General features: G+C 56.7%; 1 protein-coding gene across 1 annotated transcript; it reads right to left on the minus strand.

Moving 5' to 3' along the window:
• Positions 1–1,822: 1,822 nt before the first annotated feature.
• LOC140264713 (cytochrome P450 11B, mitochondrial-like) lies at positions 1,823–17,709 on the minus strand. Its single transcript, XM_072360638.1, has 4 exons — positions 17,548–17,709; positions 13,596–13,674; positions 10,010–10,207; positions 1,823–2,023 (listed from the first exon to the last, which is right to left on the minus strand). Exons 3-4 carry the CDS (start codon positions 10,178–10,180, stop codon positions 1,823–1,825), a joined length of 372 nt encoding a protein of 123 aa, XP_072216739.1. The 5' UTR covers positions 10,181–10,207; positions 13,596–13,674; positions 17,548–17,709.
• Positions 17,710–21,061: the final 3,352 nt, after the last annotated feature.

Below are 21,061 nucleotides of genomic sequence, written 5' to 3' on the forward strand. Positions count from 1 at the left end.
CCAATGGGAGGAGGAAGGGGAAAAGGTGAGCCAATAGGAGGGTGGGAAAGGAGGCCAATGGGGGAAGGGTGGGAGGAGAGAGGGCCAATAGGAGGCGTGCACATACTGCGTGCCCCACAGATTACCCCATGGATACACTATGGGCCCCATAGATGCCGTGTGCCCCATAAGTGCCCCATAAGTGCCCCATAAGTGCCCATAGATGCCCCATAGATGCCCCATAGATGCTGTGTGCCCCATAAGTGCCCCATAAGTGCCCCATAGGACCCCATAGATGCTGTGTGCCCCATAAGTGCCCCATAAGTGCCCCATAAGTGCCCCATAAGTGCCCCATAGATGCCCCATAGATGCTGTGTGCCCCATAAGTGCCCCATAGGACCCCATAGATGCTGTGTGCCCCATAGGACCCCATAGATGCTGTGTGCCCCATAGATGCCCCATAGATGCTGTGTGCCCCATAAGTCCCCCATAAGTGCCCCATAAGCGCCCCATAGATACTGTGAGCCCCATAAGTGCACCATAGATGCTGTGTGCCCCATAAGCGCCCCATAAATGCCCTATAGATGCTCTGTGCCCCATAAGTGCCCCATAAGTGCCCATAAATGCCCCATAGATGCTGTGTGCCCCATAAGTGCCCCATAGGGCCCCATAGATGCTGTGTGCCCCATAAGTGCCCCATAGATGCCCATAAATGCTGTGTGCCCCATAAGTGTCCCATAAGCGCCCCATAGATGCTGTGTGCCCCATAAGTGCCCCATAAGTGCCCCATAAGTGCCCCATAGATGCTGTGTGCCCCATAAGTGCCCCATAAGTGCCCCATAAGTGCCCCATAGATGCTGTTTGCCCCATAAGCGCCCCATAAATGCCCCCATAAGTGCCCCATAGATGCTGTGTGCCCATAAGTGTCCCATAAGCGCCCCATAGATGCTGTGTGCCCCATAAGTGCCCCATAAGTGCCCATAGATGCTGTGTGCCCCATAAGTGCCCCATAGATGCCCCATAGATGCTGTGTGCCCCATAAGTGCCCCATAGATGCCCCATAGATGCTGTGTGCCCCATAAGTGCCCCATAAGAGCAGCTGAGGTTCTTCGGGGTCGGCGCTGTGGGATTTTATTGGGGTCAGCGATGGGGCTGGGGGGAGGTGGGGGGGGAGGGGCAGATATAGTGACCCCCCCCCCCAGGGCTGCCCCATAAGTGTGGGTCTGGGAAGGGGCTGGAAGATGAAGGGGGGGGGGTAGATATGGTGACCCCCCCCCAGCTCTGCCCCATAAGTGTGGTCAGGGGAGGGGCCGGAAGACAAGGGGAGGGGGGGGCTGATATGGTGACCCCCCCATCTCTGCCCCATAAGTGTGGGTCAGGGGAGGGGATGGAAGACAAGGGGGGCGGGGGGGGTAGATATGGTGCCCCCCACAGGGCTGCCCCATAAGTGTGGGTCAGGGAAGGGGCTGGGAAACAAAGGGGGGGGGGGGCAGGTATGGTGACCCCCCCCAAGGGCTGCCCCATAAGTGTGGGTCAGGGAAGGGGCTGGATGATGGCGGGGGGGGGGCAGATATAGTGACCCCCCCCCATCTCTGCCCCATAAGTGTGGGTCAGGGGAGGGGCCGGAAGATGAAGGGGGGGGGGGCAGATATAGGGACTCCCCCCATCTCTGCCCCATAAGTGTGGGTCAGGAAGGGGCTGGAAGATGAAGGGGGGGGGGTAGATATGGTGACCCCCCCCCAGGGCTGCCCCATAAGTGTGGGTCAGTGGAGGGGCCGGAAGACAAGGGGGGGGGGGGGGCTGATATGGAGACCCCCCCGCAGGGCTGCCCCATAAGTGTGGGTCAGGAAGGGGCTGGAAGATGAAGGGGGGGGGGGGGGGGGGGGGGGCAGATGTAGTGACCCCCCCCATCTCTGCCCCATAAGTGTGGGTCAGTGGAGGGGCCGGAAGATGAGGGGGGGCTCTTCTCAGGCATGAGGATGAAGCTGAAGATGGTGTCGGGGTCCTCCAGGCTCTCGGTCTCCACTGAGAAGTGCTGAAGGACCTGAAGGGGGGGGGAGAATTAGGGGGTGGACCCCAAAATGGGGGGGGAGTCCCTATGGGTCTCTATGTGTCTCTATGGGTCTCTGTGTGTCTCTATGGGTCTCTATGGATCGCTATGGGTCACTATGTGTCTCTATGGGTCTCTATGGGTCGCTATGGGTCTCTATGGATCGCTATGGGTCTCTATGTGTCTCTATGGGCCCCCTATAGGCTCTCTATGGGTCGCTATGGGGTATCTATGGGGTCTCTATGTGTCTCTATGGGTCTCTATGGGTCGCTATGGGTCACTGTGTCTCTATGGGTCTCTATGGGTTGCTATGGGGTCCCTATGGGTCGCTATGGGTCACTATGTGTCTCTATGTTTCTCTATGGGTCTCTATGGGTCCCTATGTGTATCTATATGTCTCTATGTGTCTCTATGGGTCTCTATGTGTCCCTATAGGCTCTCTATGGGTCTCTATGTGTCTCTATGGGTTGCTATGTGTCTCTATAGGTCGCTATGAGGTATCTATAGGGTCGCTATGGGTCTCTATGGATCCCTATGGGTCTCTATGTGTCTCTATGGGTCTCTATGGGTTCCTATGGGGTCTCTATGTGTCTCTATGGGTCTCTATGTGTCCCTATGTGTCTCTATGGGTCCCTATGGGGTCTCTATGTGTCTCTATGGGCCCCCTATAGGCTCTCTATGGGTCGCTATGGGGTATCTATGGGGTCTCTATGTGTCTCTATATGTCTCTATGGGTCTCTGTGCGTCTCTGTGTGTCTCTATGGGTCGCTATGGGTCGCTATGGTCACTATGTGTCTCTATGGCGTCTCTATGGGTCACTATGGGTCGCTATGGGTCACTATGTGTCTCTATGGCGTCTCTATGGGTCACTATGGGTCGCTATGAGGTATCTATAGGGTCTTTATGGGTCTCTGTGGGTTGCTATGTGTCTCTATGGGGTCTCTATGTGTCCCCTTTAGGCTCTCTATGTGTCTCTATAGGCTCTTATGGGGTCTCTATAGGCTCTCTATGGGGTCTCTATGGGTCTCTATGTGTCTCTATGGGTCTCTATAGGCTCTTATGGGTCTCTATGTGTCCCTATGTGTCCCTATGTGTCTCTATGGACTCTCTATGTGTCCCTACGTGTCTCTATGGGTCTCTATGTGTCTCTATGTGTCCCTACGTGTCTCTATGTGTCTCTATGTGTCTCTATGTGTCTCTATGTGTCTCTATGGGTCTCTATGTGTCTCTATGGGTCTCTATGGGTCCCTATGGGGTCTCTATGTGTCTCTATGGGTCTCTATGTGTCTCTATGGGCCCCCTATAGGCTCTCTATGGGTCACTATGGGGTATCTATGGGTCTCTATGTGTCTCTATGGGTCGCTATGGGTCACTATGTGTCTCTATGGGTCTCTATGGGTTGCTATGGGGTCTCTATGGGTCGCTATGGGTCACTATATGTCTCTATGGGTCTCTATGGGTTGCTATGGGGTCGCTATGGGTCACTATGTGTCTCTATGGGTCTCTATGTGTCTCTATGTGTCTCTATGGGTCTCTATGGGTCTCTATGTGTCTCTATGTGTCTCTATGTGTCTCTATGGGTCTCTATGTGTCTCTATGTGTCCCTATGTGTCTCTATGTGTCTCTATAGGTCTCTATTGTCTCTATGGTCGCTAAGGGTGGCTCTCTATGGGTCTCTATAGGCTCTCTTTGTGTCTCTATGGGTCGGTATGGGTCTCTGTGTGTCCCTATAGGCTCTCTATGTGTCTCTATGGGTCTCTATGTGTCTCTATGTGTCCCTATGGGGTCTCAATGTGTCCCTATAGGCTCTTATGGTGTCTCCATGTGCTCACGTGATACAGGCCCAGCACCATCTCAGTCTCATCCAGTCTCCTCCCGATGCACTGCCGGGCTCCGAACCCGAACCCCAGTGCGGTCCCTATGGGCTCTTATGGGTCTCTATGTGTCTCTATGTGTCCCTATAGGCTCTCTATGGGTCCCTATGGGTCTCTGTGTCTCTATGGGTCTCTATGTGTCTCTATGTGTCTCTATGGGGTCTCTATGGGTCTCTATGTGTCCCTATGTGTCTCTATGTGTCTCTATGTGTCTATATGTGTCCCTATGGGATCTCAGTGTGTCTCAATGTGTCTCTATGTGTCCCTATCGCGTCTCTATGTGTCCCTATGTGTCACTATGGGTCCCCTATAGGTCTCTATGTGTCCCTATAGGCTCTCTATGGGTCTCTATGTGTTTCTATGGATCTCTATGTGTCCCTATGTGTCTCTATGTGTCCCCTATAGGCTCTCTATGTGTCCCTATGTGTCTCTATGTGTCCCTTATAGGCTCTCTATGTGTCTCTATGGGTCTCTATGTGTCCCAATGGGTCTCTATGGGTCTCTATGTGTCTCTATGTGTCCCTATGTGTCTCTATGTGTCCCTATGTGTCTCTATGTGTCCCTATGGGTCTCTATGGGTCCCTATAGGGTTGCTATGGGTCCCTATGTGTCTCTATGTGTCCCTATGGGGTCTCTATGGGTCGCTATGGGGTTCCTATGGGTCTCTATGTTTCGCTGTGTGTCCCCTATAGGCTATGTGTCCCTATGTGTCTCTATGTGTCCATATAGGCTCTCTATGTGTCTCAATGGGTCTCTATGTGTCTCTATGGGTCTCTATAGGTGTCTATGTGTCTCTATGGGTCTCTATGTGTCTCTATGGGTCTCTATGGGTCTCTATGTGTCTCTATGTGTCTCTATGGATCTCTATTTGTCCCTATAGGCTCTCTATGTGTCCCTATGGGTCTCTATGTGTCTCTATGGGGTCTCTATGGGTCTCTATAGGTCTCTATGTGTCTCTATGTGTCCCTATGGGGTCTCTATGTGTCCCTATGGGTCTCTATGTGTCCCTATGTGTCTCTATGGGGTCATTATGGGGTCTCTATGTGTCCCCTATAGGGTCTCTATGGGTCTCTATGTGTCTCTATGTGTCCCTATGGTGTCTCTATGTGTCCCTATGTGTCTCTATGGGGTCATTATGGGCTCTCTATGTGTCCCTATGGGGTCTCTATGGGTCCCTATGGGGTCTCTATAGGCTCTCTATGGGTCTCTATGTGTCCCTATAGGCTCTCTATGTGTCCCTATGGGATCTCAGTGTGTCTCTACAGGCTCTTATGGGGTCTCTATGGGTCTCTATGTGTCCCTATGGGATCTCTATTGGTCTCTATGAGTCTCTATGGGTTCTCTATTGGTCTCTATGGGTCTCTATGTGTCTCTATGGGTTCTCTATTGGTCTCTATGGGTAACTATGGGTTCCCTATGTGTCCCTATGGGCTCTCTATGTGTCTCTATGTGTCCCTATAGGGTCTCTATGTGTCCCTATAGGTCTCTATGGGTCCCCTATAGGCTCTCTATGTGTCTCTATGGGTCCCCTATAGGATCTCTATGTGTCTCTATGTGTCTCTATGGGTCGCTATGGGTCTCTATGGGTCCCCTATAGGCTTTCTATGGGTCTCTTATGGTATCGCAGTGTCCCTCACGTGATACAGGCCCAGCACCATCTCTGTCTCAGCCAGTCTCCTCCCGATGCACTGCCGGGCTCCGAACCCGAACCCCAGCGCAGTCCCTATAGGCTCTTATGGGTCTCTATAGGTCCCTATGGCTCTCTATGTGTCCCTATGGGGTCTCTATGGATCTCTATTTGTCCCTATAGGCTCTCTATGTGTCCCTATGGGTCTCTATGTGTCTCTATGTGTCTCTATGTGTCTCTATGTGTCTCTATGTGTCTCTATGTGTCCCTATGTGTCTCTATGGGCTCTCTATGTATCCCTGTAGGGTCTCTATGTGTCCCTATAGGGTCTCTATGTGTCTCTATGTGTCCCTATGGGATCTCTTTTGGTCTCTATGGGTCTGTATGTGTCCCTATGGGCTATGTGTCTCTATGGGTCCCCTATAGGCTCTCTATGTGTCCCTATAGGCTCTCTATGGGGTCTCTATTGGTCTCTATGGGTCTCTATAGGTCTCTATGGGTTGCTATGGGGTCTCTATGGGTCTCTATGTGTCCCTATGTGTCTCTATGTTTCTCTATGTGTCTCTGTGTGTCTCTATGGGTCACTATGGGTTCTCTATTGGTCTCTATGTGTCACTATGGGTCTCTATGTGTCTCTATGGGTCCCCTATAGGCTCTCTATGTGTCTCTATGTGTCTCTATGTGTCCCTATGTGTCCCTATGTGTCTCTATGTGTCCCTATGTGTCCCTATGTGTCTCTATGTGTCCCTATGTGTCTCTATGTGTCCCTATGTGTCCCTATGTGTCTCTATGTGTCTCTATGTGTCCCTATGTGTCCCTATGTGTCCCTATGTGTCTCTATGTGTCCCTATGTGTCCCTATGTGTCTCTATGTGTCCCTATGTGTCTCTATGTGTCCCTATGTGTCTCTATGTGTCTCTATGTGTCCCTATGTGTCCCTATGTGTCTCTATGTGTCTCTATGGGATCTCAGTGTGTCTCTACAGGCTCTTATGGGGTCTCTATGGGATCTCTATGTGTCCCTATGGGATCTCAATGTGTCCCTATAGGCTCTTATGTTGTCTCCATGTGCTCACGTGATACAGGCCCAGCACCATCTCGGTCTCATCCAGTCTCCTCCCGATGCACTGCCGGGCTCCGAACCCGAACCCCAGTGCGGTCCCTATAGGCTCTTATGGGTCTCTATGTGTCCCTATGGGTTCTCTATTGGTCTCTATGGGTCTCTATGGGATCTCTATTGGTCTCTATGGGTCACTATGGGTTCTCTATTGGTCTCTATGTGTCCCTATAGGTCTCTATGGGTCCCCTATAGGCTCTCTGTGTCCCTATAGGCTCTCTATGGATCTCTATGTGTCTCTATGTGTCCCTATGGGGTCTCTATGTGTCTCTATGGGTCTCTATGTGTCTCTATGTGTCTCTATGGGTCTCTATGTGTCCCTATGGGCTCTCTATGTGTCTCTATGGGTCTCTATGTGTCTCTATGGGATCTCAGTGTGTTCCTATGGGTCTCTATGTGTCCCTATGGGATCTCAGCGTGTCTCTATAGGCTCTTATGGGGTCTCTACGTGTCCCTATGGGTTCTCTATGTGTCTCTATGGGATCTCAGTGTGTCCCTATGGGGTCTCTATGTGTCTCTGTGGGTCTATATGTGTCCCTATGTGTCCCTATGGGTCTCTATGGGTCCCTATGGGTCTCTATGTGTCTCTATGGGTCCCCTATAGATCTCTATGGGTTGCTATTGGTCTCTATGTGTCCCTATGGGGTCTCTATAGGGTCACTATGGGTCTCTATGTGTCTCTATAGGGCTCTTAAGGGGTCTCTATGTGTCTCTATGCGTCTCTATGGGTCTCTATAGGGTCGCTATGGATCTCTATGTGTCCCTATGGGATCTCAATGTGTCTCTATAGACTCTTAAGGGGTCTCTACGTGTCCCTATGGGTCCCCTATAGGCTCTCTATGTGTCCCTATGGGGTCTCTATGTGTCTCTATGGGATCTCAGTGTGTCTCTATGTGTCACTATAGGTCTCCATGTGCTCACGTGATACAGGCCCAGCACCATCTCGGTCTCATCCAGTCTCCTCCCGATGCACTGCCGGGCTCCGAACCCGAACCCCAGCGCGGTCCCTATGGGCTCTTATGGGTCTCTATAGGTCCCTATGGCTCTCTATGTGTCCCTATGGGGTCTCTATGGATCTCTATTTGTCCCTATAGGCTCTCTATGTGTCTCTATGTGTCTCTATGTGTCTCTATGTGTCCCTATGTGTCTCTATGGGCTCTCTATGTATCCCTGTAGGGTCTCTATGTGTCCCTATAGGGTCTCTATGTGTCCCTATGTGTCTCTATGTTTCTCTATGTGTCTCTGTGTGTCTCTATGGGTCACTATGGGTTCTCTATTGGTCTCTATGTGTCACTATGGGTCTCTATGTGTCTCTATGGGTCCCCTATAGGCTCTCTATGTGTCTCTATGTGTCTCTATGTGTCCCTATGTGTCCCTATGTGTCTCTATGTGTCTCTATGTGTCCCTATGTGTCCCTATGTGTCCCTATGTGTCTCTATGTGTCTCTATGGGATCTCAGTGTGTCTCTACAGGCTCTTATGGGGTCTCTATGGGATCTCTATGTGTCCCTATGGGATCTCAATGTGTCCCTATAGGCTCTAATGGTGTCTCCATGTGCTCACGTGATACAGGCCCAGCACCATCTCAGTCTCAGCCAGGCGCCTCCCGATGCACTGCCGGGCTCCGAACCCGAACCCCAGTGCGGTCCCTATGGGCTGTTATGTGTCCCTATGGGTCTCTATGTGTCCCTATGTGTCTCTATGGGTTCCCTATAGGCTCTCTATGTGTCTCTATGGTTCTCTTTGGGTCTCTATGTGTCCCTATGGGCTCTCTATGGGTCGCTATGGGTCTCTATAGGCTCTCTATGTGTCTCTATGGGTCTCTATAGGCTCTCTATGGGGTCTCTATGGGTCTCTATAGGTCTCTATGTGTCCCCATGGGCTCTCTATGGGTCTCTATATGTCCCTATGGTGTCTCTACGTGTCCCCATGTGTCCCTATAGGCTCTTATGGTGTGGCATTGTCCCTCACGTGATACAGGCCCAGCACCATCTTGGTCTCATCCAGTCTCCTCCCGATGCACTGCCGGGCTCCGAACCCGAACCCCAGCGCGGTCCCTATAGGCTGTTATGGGTCTCTATGTGTCCCTATGGGGTCTCTATGTGTCCCTATGTGTCCCCATGTGTCTCTATGTGTCACTATAGGTCTCCATGTGCTCACGTGATACAGGCCCAGCACCATCTCAGTCTCATCCAGTCTCCTCCCGATGCACTGCCGGGCTCCGAACCCGAACCCCAGTGCGGTCCCTATGGGCTCTTATGGGTCTCTATGTGTCTCTATGTGTCCCTATAGGCTCTCTATGGGTCCCTATGGGTCTCTATGTGTCTCTATGGGATCTCAGTGTGTTCCTATGGGTCTCTATGTGTCCCTATGGGATCTCAGTGTGTCTCTATAGGCTCTTATGGGGTCTCTACGTGTCCCTATGGGGTCTCTATGTGTCTCTATGTGTCCCTATGGGCTCTCTATGTGTCTCTATGTGTCCCTATAGGCTCTCTATGTGTCCCTATGGGTCTCTATGTGTCTCTATGGGGTCTCTTTGGGTTGCTATGTGTCTCTATGGGCCACTATGGGTCGCTATGGGGTATCTATAGGGTCTCTATGGGTCTCTGTGGGTTGCTATGTGTCTCTATGTGTCTCTATGGGGTCTCTATGTGTCTCTATGTGTCTCTATGTGTCTGTATGGGTCTCTATGTGTCTCTATGTGTCCCCTATAGGTTTTCTATGTGTCCCTATAGGCTCTCTATGGGTCTCTATGGGTCTCCATGGGTCTCTATGTGTCCCTATGTGTCTCTATGTGTCCCTATGGGTCTCTATGTGTCCCTATGGGTCTCAATGTGTCTCTATGGGTCTCTATGTGTCTCTATGGGTCCCATATAGGTTTCTATGTGTCCCTATGGGCTCTCTATGTGCCTCTATGTGTCCCTATAGGGTCTCTATGTGTCCCTATGGGTCTCTATGTGTCCCCATGTGTCTCTATGTGTCGCTATGTGTCTCCATGTGCTCACGTGATACAGGCCCAGCACCATGTCGGTCTCAGCCAGTCTCCTCCCGATGCACTGCCGGGCTCCGAACCCGAACCCATAGCAGTCCCCTATAGGCTCTTATGGGTCTCTATGTGTCCCTATGGGATCTCATTGTGTCTCTATGTGTCCCTATAGGTCTCTATGGGTCCCCTATAGGCTCTCTATGGGTCGCTATGGGGTATCTATGGGGTCTCTATTTGTCTCTATATGTCTTGATGTGTCCCTATAGGTCTCTATGGTTCCCCTATAGGCTCTCTATGTGTCCCTATGGGGTCTCTATGTGTCTCTATGGGTCCCCTATAGGCTTTCTATGGGTCTCTTATGTTGTCTCCATGTGCTCACGTGATACAGGCCCAGCACCATCTCTGTCTCGGCCAGTCTCCTCCCGATGCACTGCCGGGCTCCGAACCCGAACCCCAACGCGGTGAAGCTCGTTTGGTTCCGGTTGCGGCGCATCCACCGCGACGGGTCGAAGCGCGTCGGCTCCTCAAACACCGCCGGGCTGCGGCCCATGGCGTAAAGAGACACCTGGCACAGCGTCTGGGGGGGGGTCAGTTGTGGGGCGGGGTGTGGGGCGGGGGCACTTGTGGGGCGGAGCGACTTATGGGGCAGAGTGAGTTATGGGGCAGAGTGACTTATGGGGCGGAGTGAGTTATGGGGCGGGGACACTTGTGGGGCAGAGGCACTTGTGGGGTGGGACACTTGTGGGGCAGCACTTGTGGGGCAGAGACACTTGTGGGGCGGACTTATGGGGCGGGACACTTGTGGGGTGGGATGTGTGGGGTGGGGACACTTATGGGGCGGGGACACTTTTGGGGTGGAGTGACTTATGGGGTGGAGTGACTTATGGGGCGGGGATAGTTGTGGGTCGGAATGTGTGGGGTGGAGGCACTTGTGGGGCGGAGCGACTTGTAGGGTGGAGCCACTTGTGGGGTGGGATGTGTGGGGTGAAGGTACTTGTGGGGAGGGGACAGTTGTGGGGCGGGGCACTTGTGGGGCGGAGGCACTTATGGGGTAGAGTGACTTATGGGGCAGGCACTTGTGGGGCGGGATGTGTGGGGCGGAGTGACTTGTGGGGCAGAGGAACTTGTGGAGCAGCACTTGTGGGGTGGAGCGACTTGTGGGGCGGGATGTATGGGGCGGGATGTGTGGGGTGAAGGTACTTGTGGGGAAGAGACACTTGTGGGGCGGGGACAGTTGTGGGGCAGGGCACTTGTGGGGTGGAGTGACTTATGGGGTGGAGGCACTTGTGGGGTGGGACACTTATGGGGTGGGGACACTTGTGGGGTGGTCTGACTTATGGGGCAGGGGCACTTGTGGGGCAGGAGGTGTGGGGTGGAGGCACTTGTGGGGCAGAGCAACTTATGGGGTGGGATTTGTGGGGCAGTGTAACTTATAGGGCAGGATGTGTGGGGCAGAGGCACTTGTGGGGCAGAGTGACTTGTGGGGCGGGTACACTTGTGGGGTAGGATGTATGGGGCCCCATAACCACCCCATAGCCACCCCATAGCTGCTCCATAGCCACCCCCTGCCCCATAAGTGCCCCATAGCAGCCCAATAGCCGCCCCATAAGCGCCCCATAGCTGTCCCATAGCCGCCCCCTGCCCCATAAGCGCCCCATAGCTGCCCCATAGCTACCCCATAAGCGCCCCATAGCTGCCCCATAGCCGCCCCATAGCTGCCCCCTGCCCCATAAGCGCCCCATAGCCGCCCCATAGCCGCCCCATAAGCTCCCTATAACTACCCCATAGCCGCCCCATAGCTGCCCCATAGCTGCCCCATAGCCACCCCATTACCGCTCCCTGCCCCATAGCCGCCCCATAGCCGCCCCATAGCCTCCCCATAGCCACCCCATAGCTGCCCCATAGCCGCTCCATAGACGCCCCCTGCCCCATAGCCGCCCCATAGCCACCCCATAGCCGCCCCATAGCCGCCCCCTGCCCCATAGCCGCCCCATAGCCGCCCCATAGCCTCCCCATAGCCTCCCCCTGCCCCATAGCCACCCCATAGCCACCCCATAGCTGCCCCCTGCCCCATAGCCGCCCCATACCCACCCCATAGCCGCCCCATAGCCACCCCATAGCCACCCCATAGCCACCCCATAGCCGCCCCATAGCCACCCCATAGCCGCCCCCTGCCCCATAGCCGCCCCATAGCCGCCCCATAGCCTCCCCATAGCCTCCCCCTGCCCCATAGCCACCCCATAACCACCCCATAGCCGCCCCATAGCCGCCCCATAGCCACCCCATAGCCTCCCCCTGCCCCATAGCCACCCCATAACCACCCCATAGCCTCCCCCTGCCCCATAGCCACCCCATAGCTGCCCCATAGCCGCCCCATAGCCGCCCCATAGCCGCCCCATAGCCACCCCCTGCCCCATAAGCGCCCCATAGCCGCCCCATAGCCACCCCATAGCCGCCCCCTGCCCCATAACCACCCCATGTCCGCCCCATAGCCGCCCCATAGCTGCCCCATAGCTGCCCCATAGCTGCCCCATAGCCACCCCCTGCCCCATATCCGCCCCATAGCCGCCCCCTGCCCCATAGCCGCCCCATAGCTGCCCCATAGCTGCCCCATAGCTGCCCCCTGCCCCATGTCCGCCCCATAGCCACCCCATAGCCTCCCCCTGCCCCATAGCCACCCCATAGCCACCCCATAGCCACCCCCTGCCCCATAGCCGCCCCATAGCCACCCCATAGCCGCCCCCTGCCCCATAGCCGCCCCATAGCCGCCCCATAGCCGCCCCCTGCCCCATAGCCGCCCCATAGCCGCCCCCTGCCCCATAGCCACCCCATAAACACCCCATAGCCGCCCCATAGCCACCCCATAGCTGCCACATAGCCGCCCCATAGCCGCCCCATACCCACCCCATAGCTGCCCCATAGCCGCCCCATAGCCGCCCCATAGCCACCCCCTGCCCCATAAGCGCCCCATAGCTGCCCCATAGCCTCCCCATAGCCTCCCCCTGCCCCATAGCCACCCCATAACCACCCCATAGCCGCCCCATAGCCGCCCCATAGCCACCCCATAGCCACCCCATAGCCACCCCATAGCCTCCCCCTGCCCCATAGCCACCCCATAACCACCCCATAGCCGCCCCATAGCTGCCCCATAGCTGCCCCTGCCCCATAGCCGCCCCATAGCCACCCCATAGCTGCCCCCTGCCCCATAGCCGCCCCATAGCCGCCCCATAGCTGCCCCATAAGCGCCCCATAGCCTCCCCATAGCTGCCCCATATCCGCCCCATAGCCGCCCCCTGCCCCATAGCCACCCCATAGCCGCCCCATAGCCACCCCATACCCACCCCATAGCCGCCCCATAGCCACCCCATAGCCGCCCCCTGCCCCATAGCCGCCCCATAGCCGCCCCCTGCCCCAAAGCCGCCCCAAAGCTGCCCCATAGTCACCCCATAGCCGCCCCATAGCCGCCCCATAGCCACCCCATAGCCACCCCATAGCCGCCCCATAGCTGCCCCCTGCCCCATAGCCGTCCCATAGCCGCCCCATAGCCGCCCCATAGCCACCCCATAGCCACCCCATAGCCGCCCCATAGCTGCCCCATAGCCACCCCCTGCCCCATAGCCGCCCCATAGCCGCCCCATAGCCACCCCATAGCCACCCCATAGCCGCCCCATAGCTGCCCCATAGCCACCCCCTGCCCCATAGCCGCCCCATAGCCGCCCCCTGCCCCAAAGCCGCCCCAAAGCTGCCCCATAGTCACCCCATAGCCGCCCCATAGCCGCCTCCTGCCCCATAAGCTCCCTATAACCACCCCATAACCACCACATAACCACCCCATAGCTGCCCCATAACCCACCCCATAGCTGCCCCATAGCCGCCCCATAAGCTCCCTATAAGCACCCCATAGCCGCCCCATAGCCACCCCATAGCTGCCCCCTGCCCCATAGCCGCCCTATATCAGCACTGACCCCGGCCGGCACACGGTAGTTGTGCAGCACGACGTCCCGGCTCGGGTAGCGCTGAACCGTCACACCAACAGGGTACAGCCTGAGGGACACAATGGGACACAATGGGACACAATAGGGACACAATGGGACACAATGGGACCCATAAGGAACAACTATAGGGACCCCATAAGGAACAGAAAGGGGGACCCCATAAGGAGCACTAATGGTGACCCCTAATAAGGACCCATAATGGGGACACCCCAATAATGAACCCAAACGGGGACATCCCAATAAGGACCACTAAAGTGGACCCCATAAAGACCACTAATGGGGTCACCCCAATAACGACCCCAAATGGGGACCCCAATAATGACCCCAAATGGGGACGATCCCCAATAAGGATCCTAAATGGGGACATCCCTCAAAGTGACCCCTAATGGGGACTCCCACTACCTCCCAGTGCCTCCAGTTCCCCCCCAGTTCCCCCAATTCCCCCCCATTCCATCCCAGTACCTCCCAGTTCCCCTCCAGTTCCCCCCCATTCCCCCCATCCCCCCCCATTCCATCCCAGTGCCCCCAATTCCCCCCAGTTCCCTCCCAGTGCCCCCAATTCCCTCCCAGTTCCCCCCCATTCCCTCCCATTCCATCCCATTGCCCCCAGTTCCCCCCCATTGCATCCCAATGCTCCCAGTTCCCTCCAAGTTCCCCCCAGTTCCCCCCCATCCCCCCCCAGTGCCCCCAATTCCCCCCCAATACCCTCAGTTCCCTCCCAGTGCCCCCCCATCCCCCCCCAGTGCCCCCAGTTCCCCCCCCATTCCCCCCCCAGTGCCCCCAGTTCCCCCCCCATTCCCTCCCATTGCCCCCAGTTCCCCCCCATTCCCTTCCAGTGCCCCCAATTCCCCCCCAGTACCCCCCATTCCCTACAATTCCCCCCAGTTCCCCCCCATTCCATCCCAGTGCCCCCAATTCCCCCCCAGTTTCCCCCCATTCCCTCCCAGTACCTCCCATTCCCTCCCAGTGCCCCCAATTCCCCCCAGTTCCCCCCCATTCCCTCCCAGTTCCCCCCAGTTCCATCCCATTGCCCCCAATTCCCCCTAAGTCCCCCTCAGTCCCCCCCATTCCCTCCCAGTGCCCCCAATTCCCCCCCATTCCCCCCCATTCCCTCCCAGTTCCCCCCAATCCTCCCCCAGTTCCCCCGCATTCCATCCCAGTACCTCCTATTCCCCCCCAGTGCCCCCAATTCTCTCCCAGTCCCCCCAGTCCCCCCCAGTTCCCTCCCAGTACCCCCAATTCCTCCCCATTCCCTCCCATTCCTTCCCAGTGCCCCCAATTCCCCCCCCAGTCCCCCCCCATTCCATCCCAGTGCCCCCAATTCCCCCCCAGTTCCCCCCCATTCCCTCCCATTGCCCCCAGTTCCCCCCAGTTCCCTCCCAGTGCCCCCAATTCCCCCCCTAGTTTCCCCCATTCCCTCCCAGTTCCCCCCCATTTCCTCCCAGTGCCCCCAGTTCCCCCCAGTTCCCTCCCAGTGCCCCCAATTCCCTCCCAGTTCCCCCCCATTCCCTCCCATTCCATCCCAGTGCCCCCAGTTCCCTCCCATCCCCCCCCCGTCCCTCCTAGTCCCCCCCATTCCCTCCCAGTGCCCCCAATTCCCCCCCAGTTCCCCCCAGTTCCCCCCCCATTCCCTTCCATTGCCCCCAGTTCCCCCCCATTCCCTCCTATTGCCCCCAATTCCCCCCCAGTTCTCCCCAGTTCCTCCCTATTTCCCCCCAGTTCCCCCCCATTCCCTCCCAGTGCCCCCAATTCCCCCCCAGTTCCCCCCCATTCCATCCCAGTTCCCCCCCAGTTCCCTCCCAATGCCCCCAATTCCCTCCCAGTCCCCCCAGTCCCTCCCAATTCCCCCCCATTCCCTCCCAGTGCCCCCAATTCCCCCCCAGTACCTCTCATTCCCCACCAGTTCCCCCAGGTTCCCCCCATTCCCTCCCAGTGCCCCCAATTCCCCCCCTAGTTCCCCCCATTCCCTCCCAGTTCCCCCCAGTTCCCTCCCAGTGCCCCCAATTCCCTCCCAGTTCCCCCCCATTCCCTCCCATTCCATCCCAGTGCCCCCAATTCCCCCCCAGTTCCCCCCCCATTACCTCCAATTCCCCCCAGTTTCCCCCCATTCCATCCCATTGCCCCCAATTCCCCCTAAGTCCCCCTCAGTCCCCCCCATTCCCTCCCAGTGCCCCCAATTCCCCCCCATTCCCCCCCATTCCCTCCCAGTTCCCCCCAATCCTCCCCCAGTTCCCCCGCATTCCATCCCAGTACCTCCTATTCCCCCCCAGTGCCCCCAATTCTCTCCCAGTCCCCCCAGTCCCCCCCAGTTCCCTCCCAGTACCCCCAATTCCTCCCCATTCCCTCCCATTCCTTCCCAGTGCCCCCAATTCCCCCCCAGTCCCCCCCCATTCCATCCCAGTTCCCCCCCAGTTCCCTCCCAGTGCCCCCAATTCCCCCCCATTCCCTCCCATTCCCTCCCATTCCCTCCCATTGCCCCCAATTCCCCCCCTGTTCCCCCCCATTCCATCCCAGTGCCCCCAAATCCCTCCCAGTCCCTCCCAGTGCCCCCAATTCCCCCCCATTCCCCCCCATTCCCTCCCAGTTCCCCCCAATCCTCCCCCAGTTCCCCCGCATTCCATCCCAGTACCTCCTATTCCCCCCCAGTGCCCCCAATTCCTTCCCATTCCCCCCAGTTCCCCCCCATTCCATCCCAATTCCCCCCCATTCCCCCCCAGTACCCCCCATTTCCTCCAATTCCCCCCAGTTCCCCCCCATTCCATCCCAGTACCTCCCATTCCCTCCCAGTACCTCCCATTCTCTCCCAGTTCCCCCCCATTCCCCCCCAGTGCCCCCAATTCCTCCCCAGTTCCCCCCCCAGTCCCTCCCAGTGCCCCCAATTCCCCCCCCATTCCCTCCCAGTTCCCCCCAGTTCCCTCCCAGTGCCCCCAATTCCCTCCCAGTTCCCCCCCATTCCCTCCCATTCCATCCCAGTGCCACCAGTTCCCTCCCATCCCCCCCCCCGTCCCTCCTAGTCCCCCCCATTCCCTCCCAGTGCCCCCAATTCCCCCCAGTCCCCCCAGTTCCCCCCCAATTCCCTCCCAGTGCCCCCTGTTCCCCCCCAGTTCTCCCCAGTTCCTCCCTATTTCCCCCCAGTTCCACACCAATCCCTCCCATTCCCTCCCAGTGCCCCCAATTCCCCCCAGTTCTCCCCCAGTTCCCCCCATTCCCCCTCCAGTCCCTCCCAGTGCCCCAGTTCCCCCCATTCCCCCCCAGTGCCCCCAGTTCCCCCCAGTTCCCTCCCAGTGCCCCCAATTCCCCCCCTAGTTCCCCCCATTCCCTCCCAGTTCCCCCCCATTCCCTCCCAGTTCCCCCCAGTTCCCTCCCAGTGCCCCCAGTTCCCTCCCAGTTCCCCCCATTCCCTCCCATTCCATCCCAGTGCCCCCAGTTCCCTCCCATCCCCCCCCAGTCCCTCCTAGTCACCCCCAGTCCCTCCCAGTGCCCCCAATTCCCCCCCAGTTCCCCCCCATTCCATCCCAGTTCCCCCCAGTTCCCTCCCAATGCCCCCAATTCCCTCCCAGTCCCCCCCAGTTCCCCCCCATTCCCTCCCAGTGCCCCCAGTTCCCCCCCAGTTCCCCCCCAGTTCCCTCCCAATGCCCCCAATTCCCTCCCAGTCCCCCCCAGTTCCCCCCCATTCCCTCCCAGTGCCCCCAGTTCCCCCCCAGTTCCCCCCCAGTTCCCTCCCAATGCCCCCAATTCCCTCCCAGTCCCCCCAGTCCCCCAGTTCCCCCCATTCCATCCCAGTTCCCCCCCATTCCATCCCAATTCCCCCCCATTCCCTCCCAGTGCCCCCATTCCCCCCCAATTTCCCCCCATTCCCTCCCATTCCCCCCCATTCCCCCCCATTCCAACCCCCCCCCCCCCATAGCCCCCATGATCAGACCTGAGTGTCTCCTTGATGGTGGCTCTGAGCAGCGGCAGCTCAGCCAACACTCTATGGACTCCCTGGTTCCGGTACCGTTCTGCAGCCCGGATCTCGGCCCGAAGCTCCTCCTGCACCGTGGGGTTCCGAGCCAACTCAAACAGGGCAAACAGCAGCGGGACGGCGGTCTGAAGGGGGGGGGGGGGGCACCAATATGGCATCACATGGCACCCTATGGCACCACATGGCACCATATGGCACCCTATGGCATCTACATGGCACCCTATGGCACCCTATGGCACCAATATGAGATCATGGGGCACCCTATGGCACCCTATGGCACCAGATGGCTCCCTATGGCACCATATGGCGTCATGTGGCACCAATGGGGCACCCTATGGCACCATATGGCATCATAGGGCATCAATGGGGCACCCTATGGCACCACATGGCTCCCTATGGCATCTACATGGCACCCTATGGCACCAATATGGCATCATAGGGCATCTACATGGCACCACATGACACCAATATGGCATCCTATGGCACCCTATGGCACTAATATGGCATCATAGGGCATCTACATGGCACCCTATGGCACCAATATGGCATCATGGGGCACCCTATGGCACCACATGGCACCCCATGGCACTAATATGGCATCATAGGGCATCTACATGGCACCCTATGGCACCAATATGGCATCATGGGGCACCAATGGGGCACCCTATGGCACCCCATGGCACCAAAATGGCATCATAGGGCATCTACATGGCACCCTATGGCACCAATATGGCATCATGGGGCACCAATGGGGCACCCTATGGCACCATATAGCACCCTATGGCACCAATATGGCATCATAGGGCATCTACATGGCACCCTATGGCACCAATATGGCATCATGGGGCTACAATGGGGCACCCTATGGCACCCTATGGCACCCTATGGCACCATATGGCACTAATATGGCATCATAGGGCATCTACATGGCACCCTATGGCACCATCATGGCACCCTATGGCATCTACATGGCTCCCTATGGCACCAATATGGCATCATAGGGCATCTACATGGCACCCTATGGCACCAATATGGCATCATGGGGCACCCTATGGCACCACATGGCACCAGATGGCAACAATATGGCATCATGGGGCACCCTATGGCACCACATGGCACCATATGGCACCCTATGGCATCTACATGACACCCTATGGCACCACATGGCACTCTATGGAAACACATGGCACCCTATGGCATCTACATGGCACCCTATGGCACCAATATGGCATCATGGGGCACCCTATGGCACCAACATGGCACCAACATGGCACCCTATGGCACCACATGGCACCCTATGGCACCAATATGGCATCATGGGGCACCCTATGGCACCCTATGGCACCAATATGGCATCATAGGGCATCTACATGGCACCCTATGGCACCAATATGGCATCATGGGGCACCAATATGGCATCATGGGGCACCCTATGGCACCATATGTCACCCTATGGCACCCTATGGCACTAATATGGCACTAATTTGGCATCATAGGGCATCTACATGGCACTCTATGGCACCACATGGAATCATGGGGCAACAGTGGGGCACCCTATGGCACCATATGGCACCCTATGGCATTAATATGGCACCCTATGGCATCTACATGACACCCTATGGCACCAATATGGCACTAATATGGCATCATAGGGCATCTACATGGCACCCTATGGCACCATCATGGCACCCTATGGCATCTACATGGCTCCCTATGGCATCTACATGGCTCCCTATGGCACCATATGGCATCATGGGGCACCAATGGGGCACCCTATGGCATCAATGTGGCACCCTATGGCACCATATGGCTCCCTATGGCACCATATGGCATCATGGGGTACCAATGGGGCACCCTATGGCACCCTATGGCACCAATATGGCATCATGGGGCACCCTATGGCACCACATGGCATCATGGGGCAACAATGGGGCACCCTATGGCACCCTACGGCACCAATATGGCATCATGGGGCACCAATGGGGCACCCTATGGCACCATATGGCACTAATATGGCATCATAGGGCATCTACATGGCACCCTATGGCACCAATATGGCATCATGGGGCACCAATGGGGCACCCTATGGCACCCTGTGGCATCAACATGGCACCCTATGGCATCTACATGGCACCCTATGGCACCATATGGCATCATGGGGCACCAATGGGGCACCCAATGGCACCCTATGGCACCAATATGGCATCATGGGGCAACAATGGGGCACCCTATGGCACCAATATGGCATCATGGGGCACCCTGTGGCACCCTATGGCACCAATATGGCATCATGGGGCACCCTATGGCAACACATGGCACCCTATGGCACCAATATGGCATCATGGGGCACCCTATGGCAACACATGGCACCAATATGGCATCATGGGGCACCCTATGGCAACACATGGCACCCTATGGCACCAATATGGCACAAATGTGGCACCCTATGACACCAATATGGCATCATGGGGCACCAATGGGGCAACCCTATGGCATCTACAAGTCTCCCTATGGCAACACATGGCACCCTATGGTACCATTATCGCACCCTATGGCATCATAGGGCATCTACATGGCACCCTATGGCACCAATATGGCATCATGGGGCAACAGTGGGGCACCCTATGGCACCACATGGCACCCTATGGCATTAATATGGCTCCCTATGGCATCTACATGGCACCCTATGGCACCAATATGGCACCCTATGGCATCTACATGACACCCTATGGCATCTACATGGCACCCTATAGCACCCTATGGCAACAATGGGGCACCAATATGGCACCATATGGCACCAATATGGCATCATGGGGCAACAATGTGGCACCCAATGGCACCACATGGCACCCTATGGCATTAATATGGCACCCTATGGCACCAATATGGCACCCTATGGCATCTACATGGCACCCTATGGCACCAATATGGCATCATGGGGCACCAATGGGGCACCCTATGGCACCATATGGCATCATAGGGCAACAATGGGGCACCCTATGGCACCACATGGCTCCCTATGGCATTAATCTGGCACCCTATGGCATCTACATGTCACCCTATGGCACCAATATGGCACCCTATGGCACCAATATGGCATCATGTGGCACCAATGGGGCACCCTATGGCACCAATATGGCACCCTATGGCACCACATGGCACCCTATGGCATTAATATGGCACCCTATGGCATCTACATGACACCCTATGACACCAATATGGCATCATGGGGCAACAATGGGGCACCCTATGGCACCATATGGCTCCCTATGGCACCACATGGCACCCTATGGCATTAATATGGCACCCTATGGCACCTACATGACACCCTATGGCACCAATATGGCACCCTATGGCATCTACATGACACCCTATGGCATCTACATGGCACCCTATAGCACCCTATGGCAACAATGGGGCACCAATATGGAACCATATGGCACCAATATGGCATCATGGGGCAACAATGTGG

Source organism: Excalfactoria chinensis (assembly GCF_039878825.1).
Source record: "Excalfactoria chinensis isolate bCotChi1 chromosome 2 unlocalized genomic scaffold, bCotChi1.hap2 SUPER_2_unloc_1, whole genome shotgun sequence".
NCBI classification, from domain to species: Eukaryota; Metazoa; Chordata; class Aves; order Galliformes; family Phasianidae; genus Excalfactoria; species Excalfactoria chinensis.

What these genes read in the sequence shown, in the direction of transcription:
- LOC140264713 (XM_072360638.1), bottom strand. Translation starts at nt 10,180, where the DNA reads ATGGGCCGCAGCCCGGCGGTGTTTGAGGAGCCGACGCGCTTCGACCCG. An exon ending in TGGTGCTGGGCCTGTATCAC is followed by an intron (nt 2,024 to 10,009) that starts GTGAGCACATGG and finishes CCCCCCCTTCAG; the next exon opens with GTCCTTCAGCACTTCTCAGT.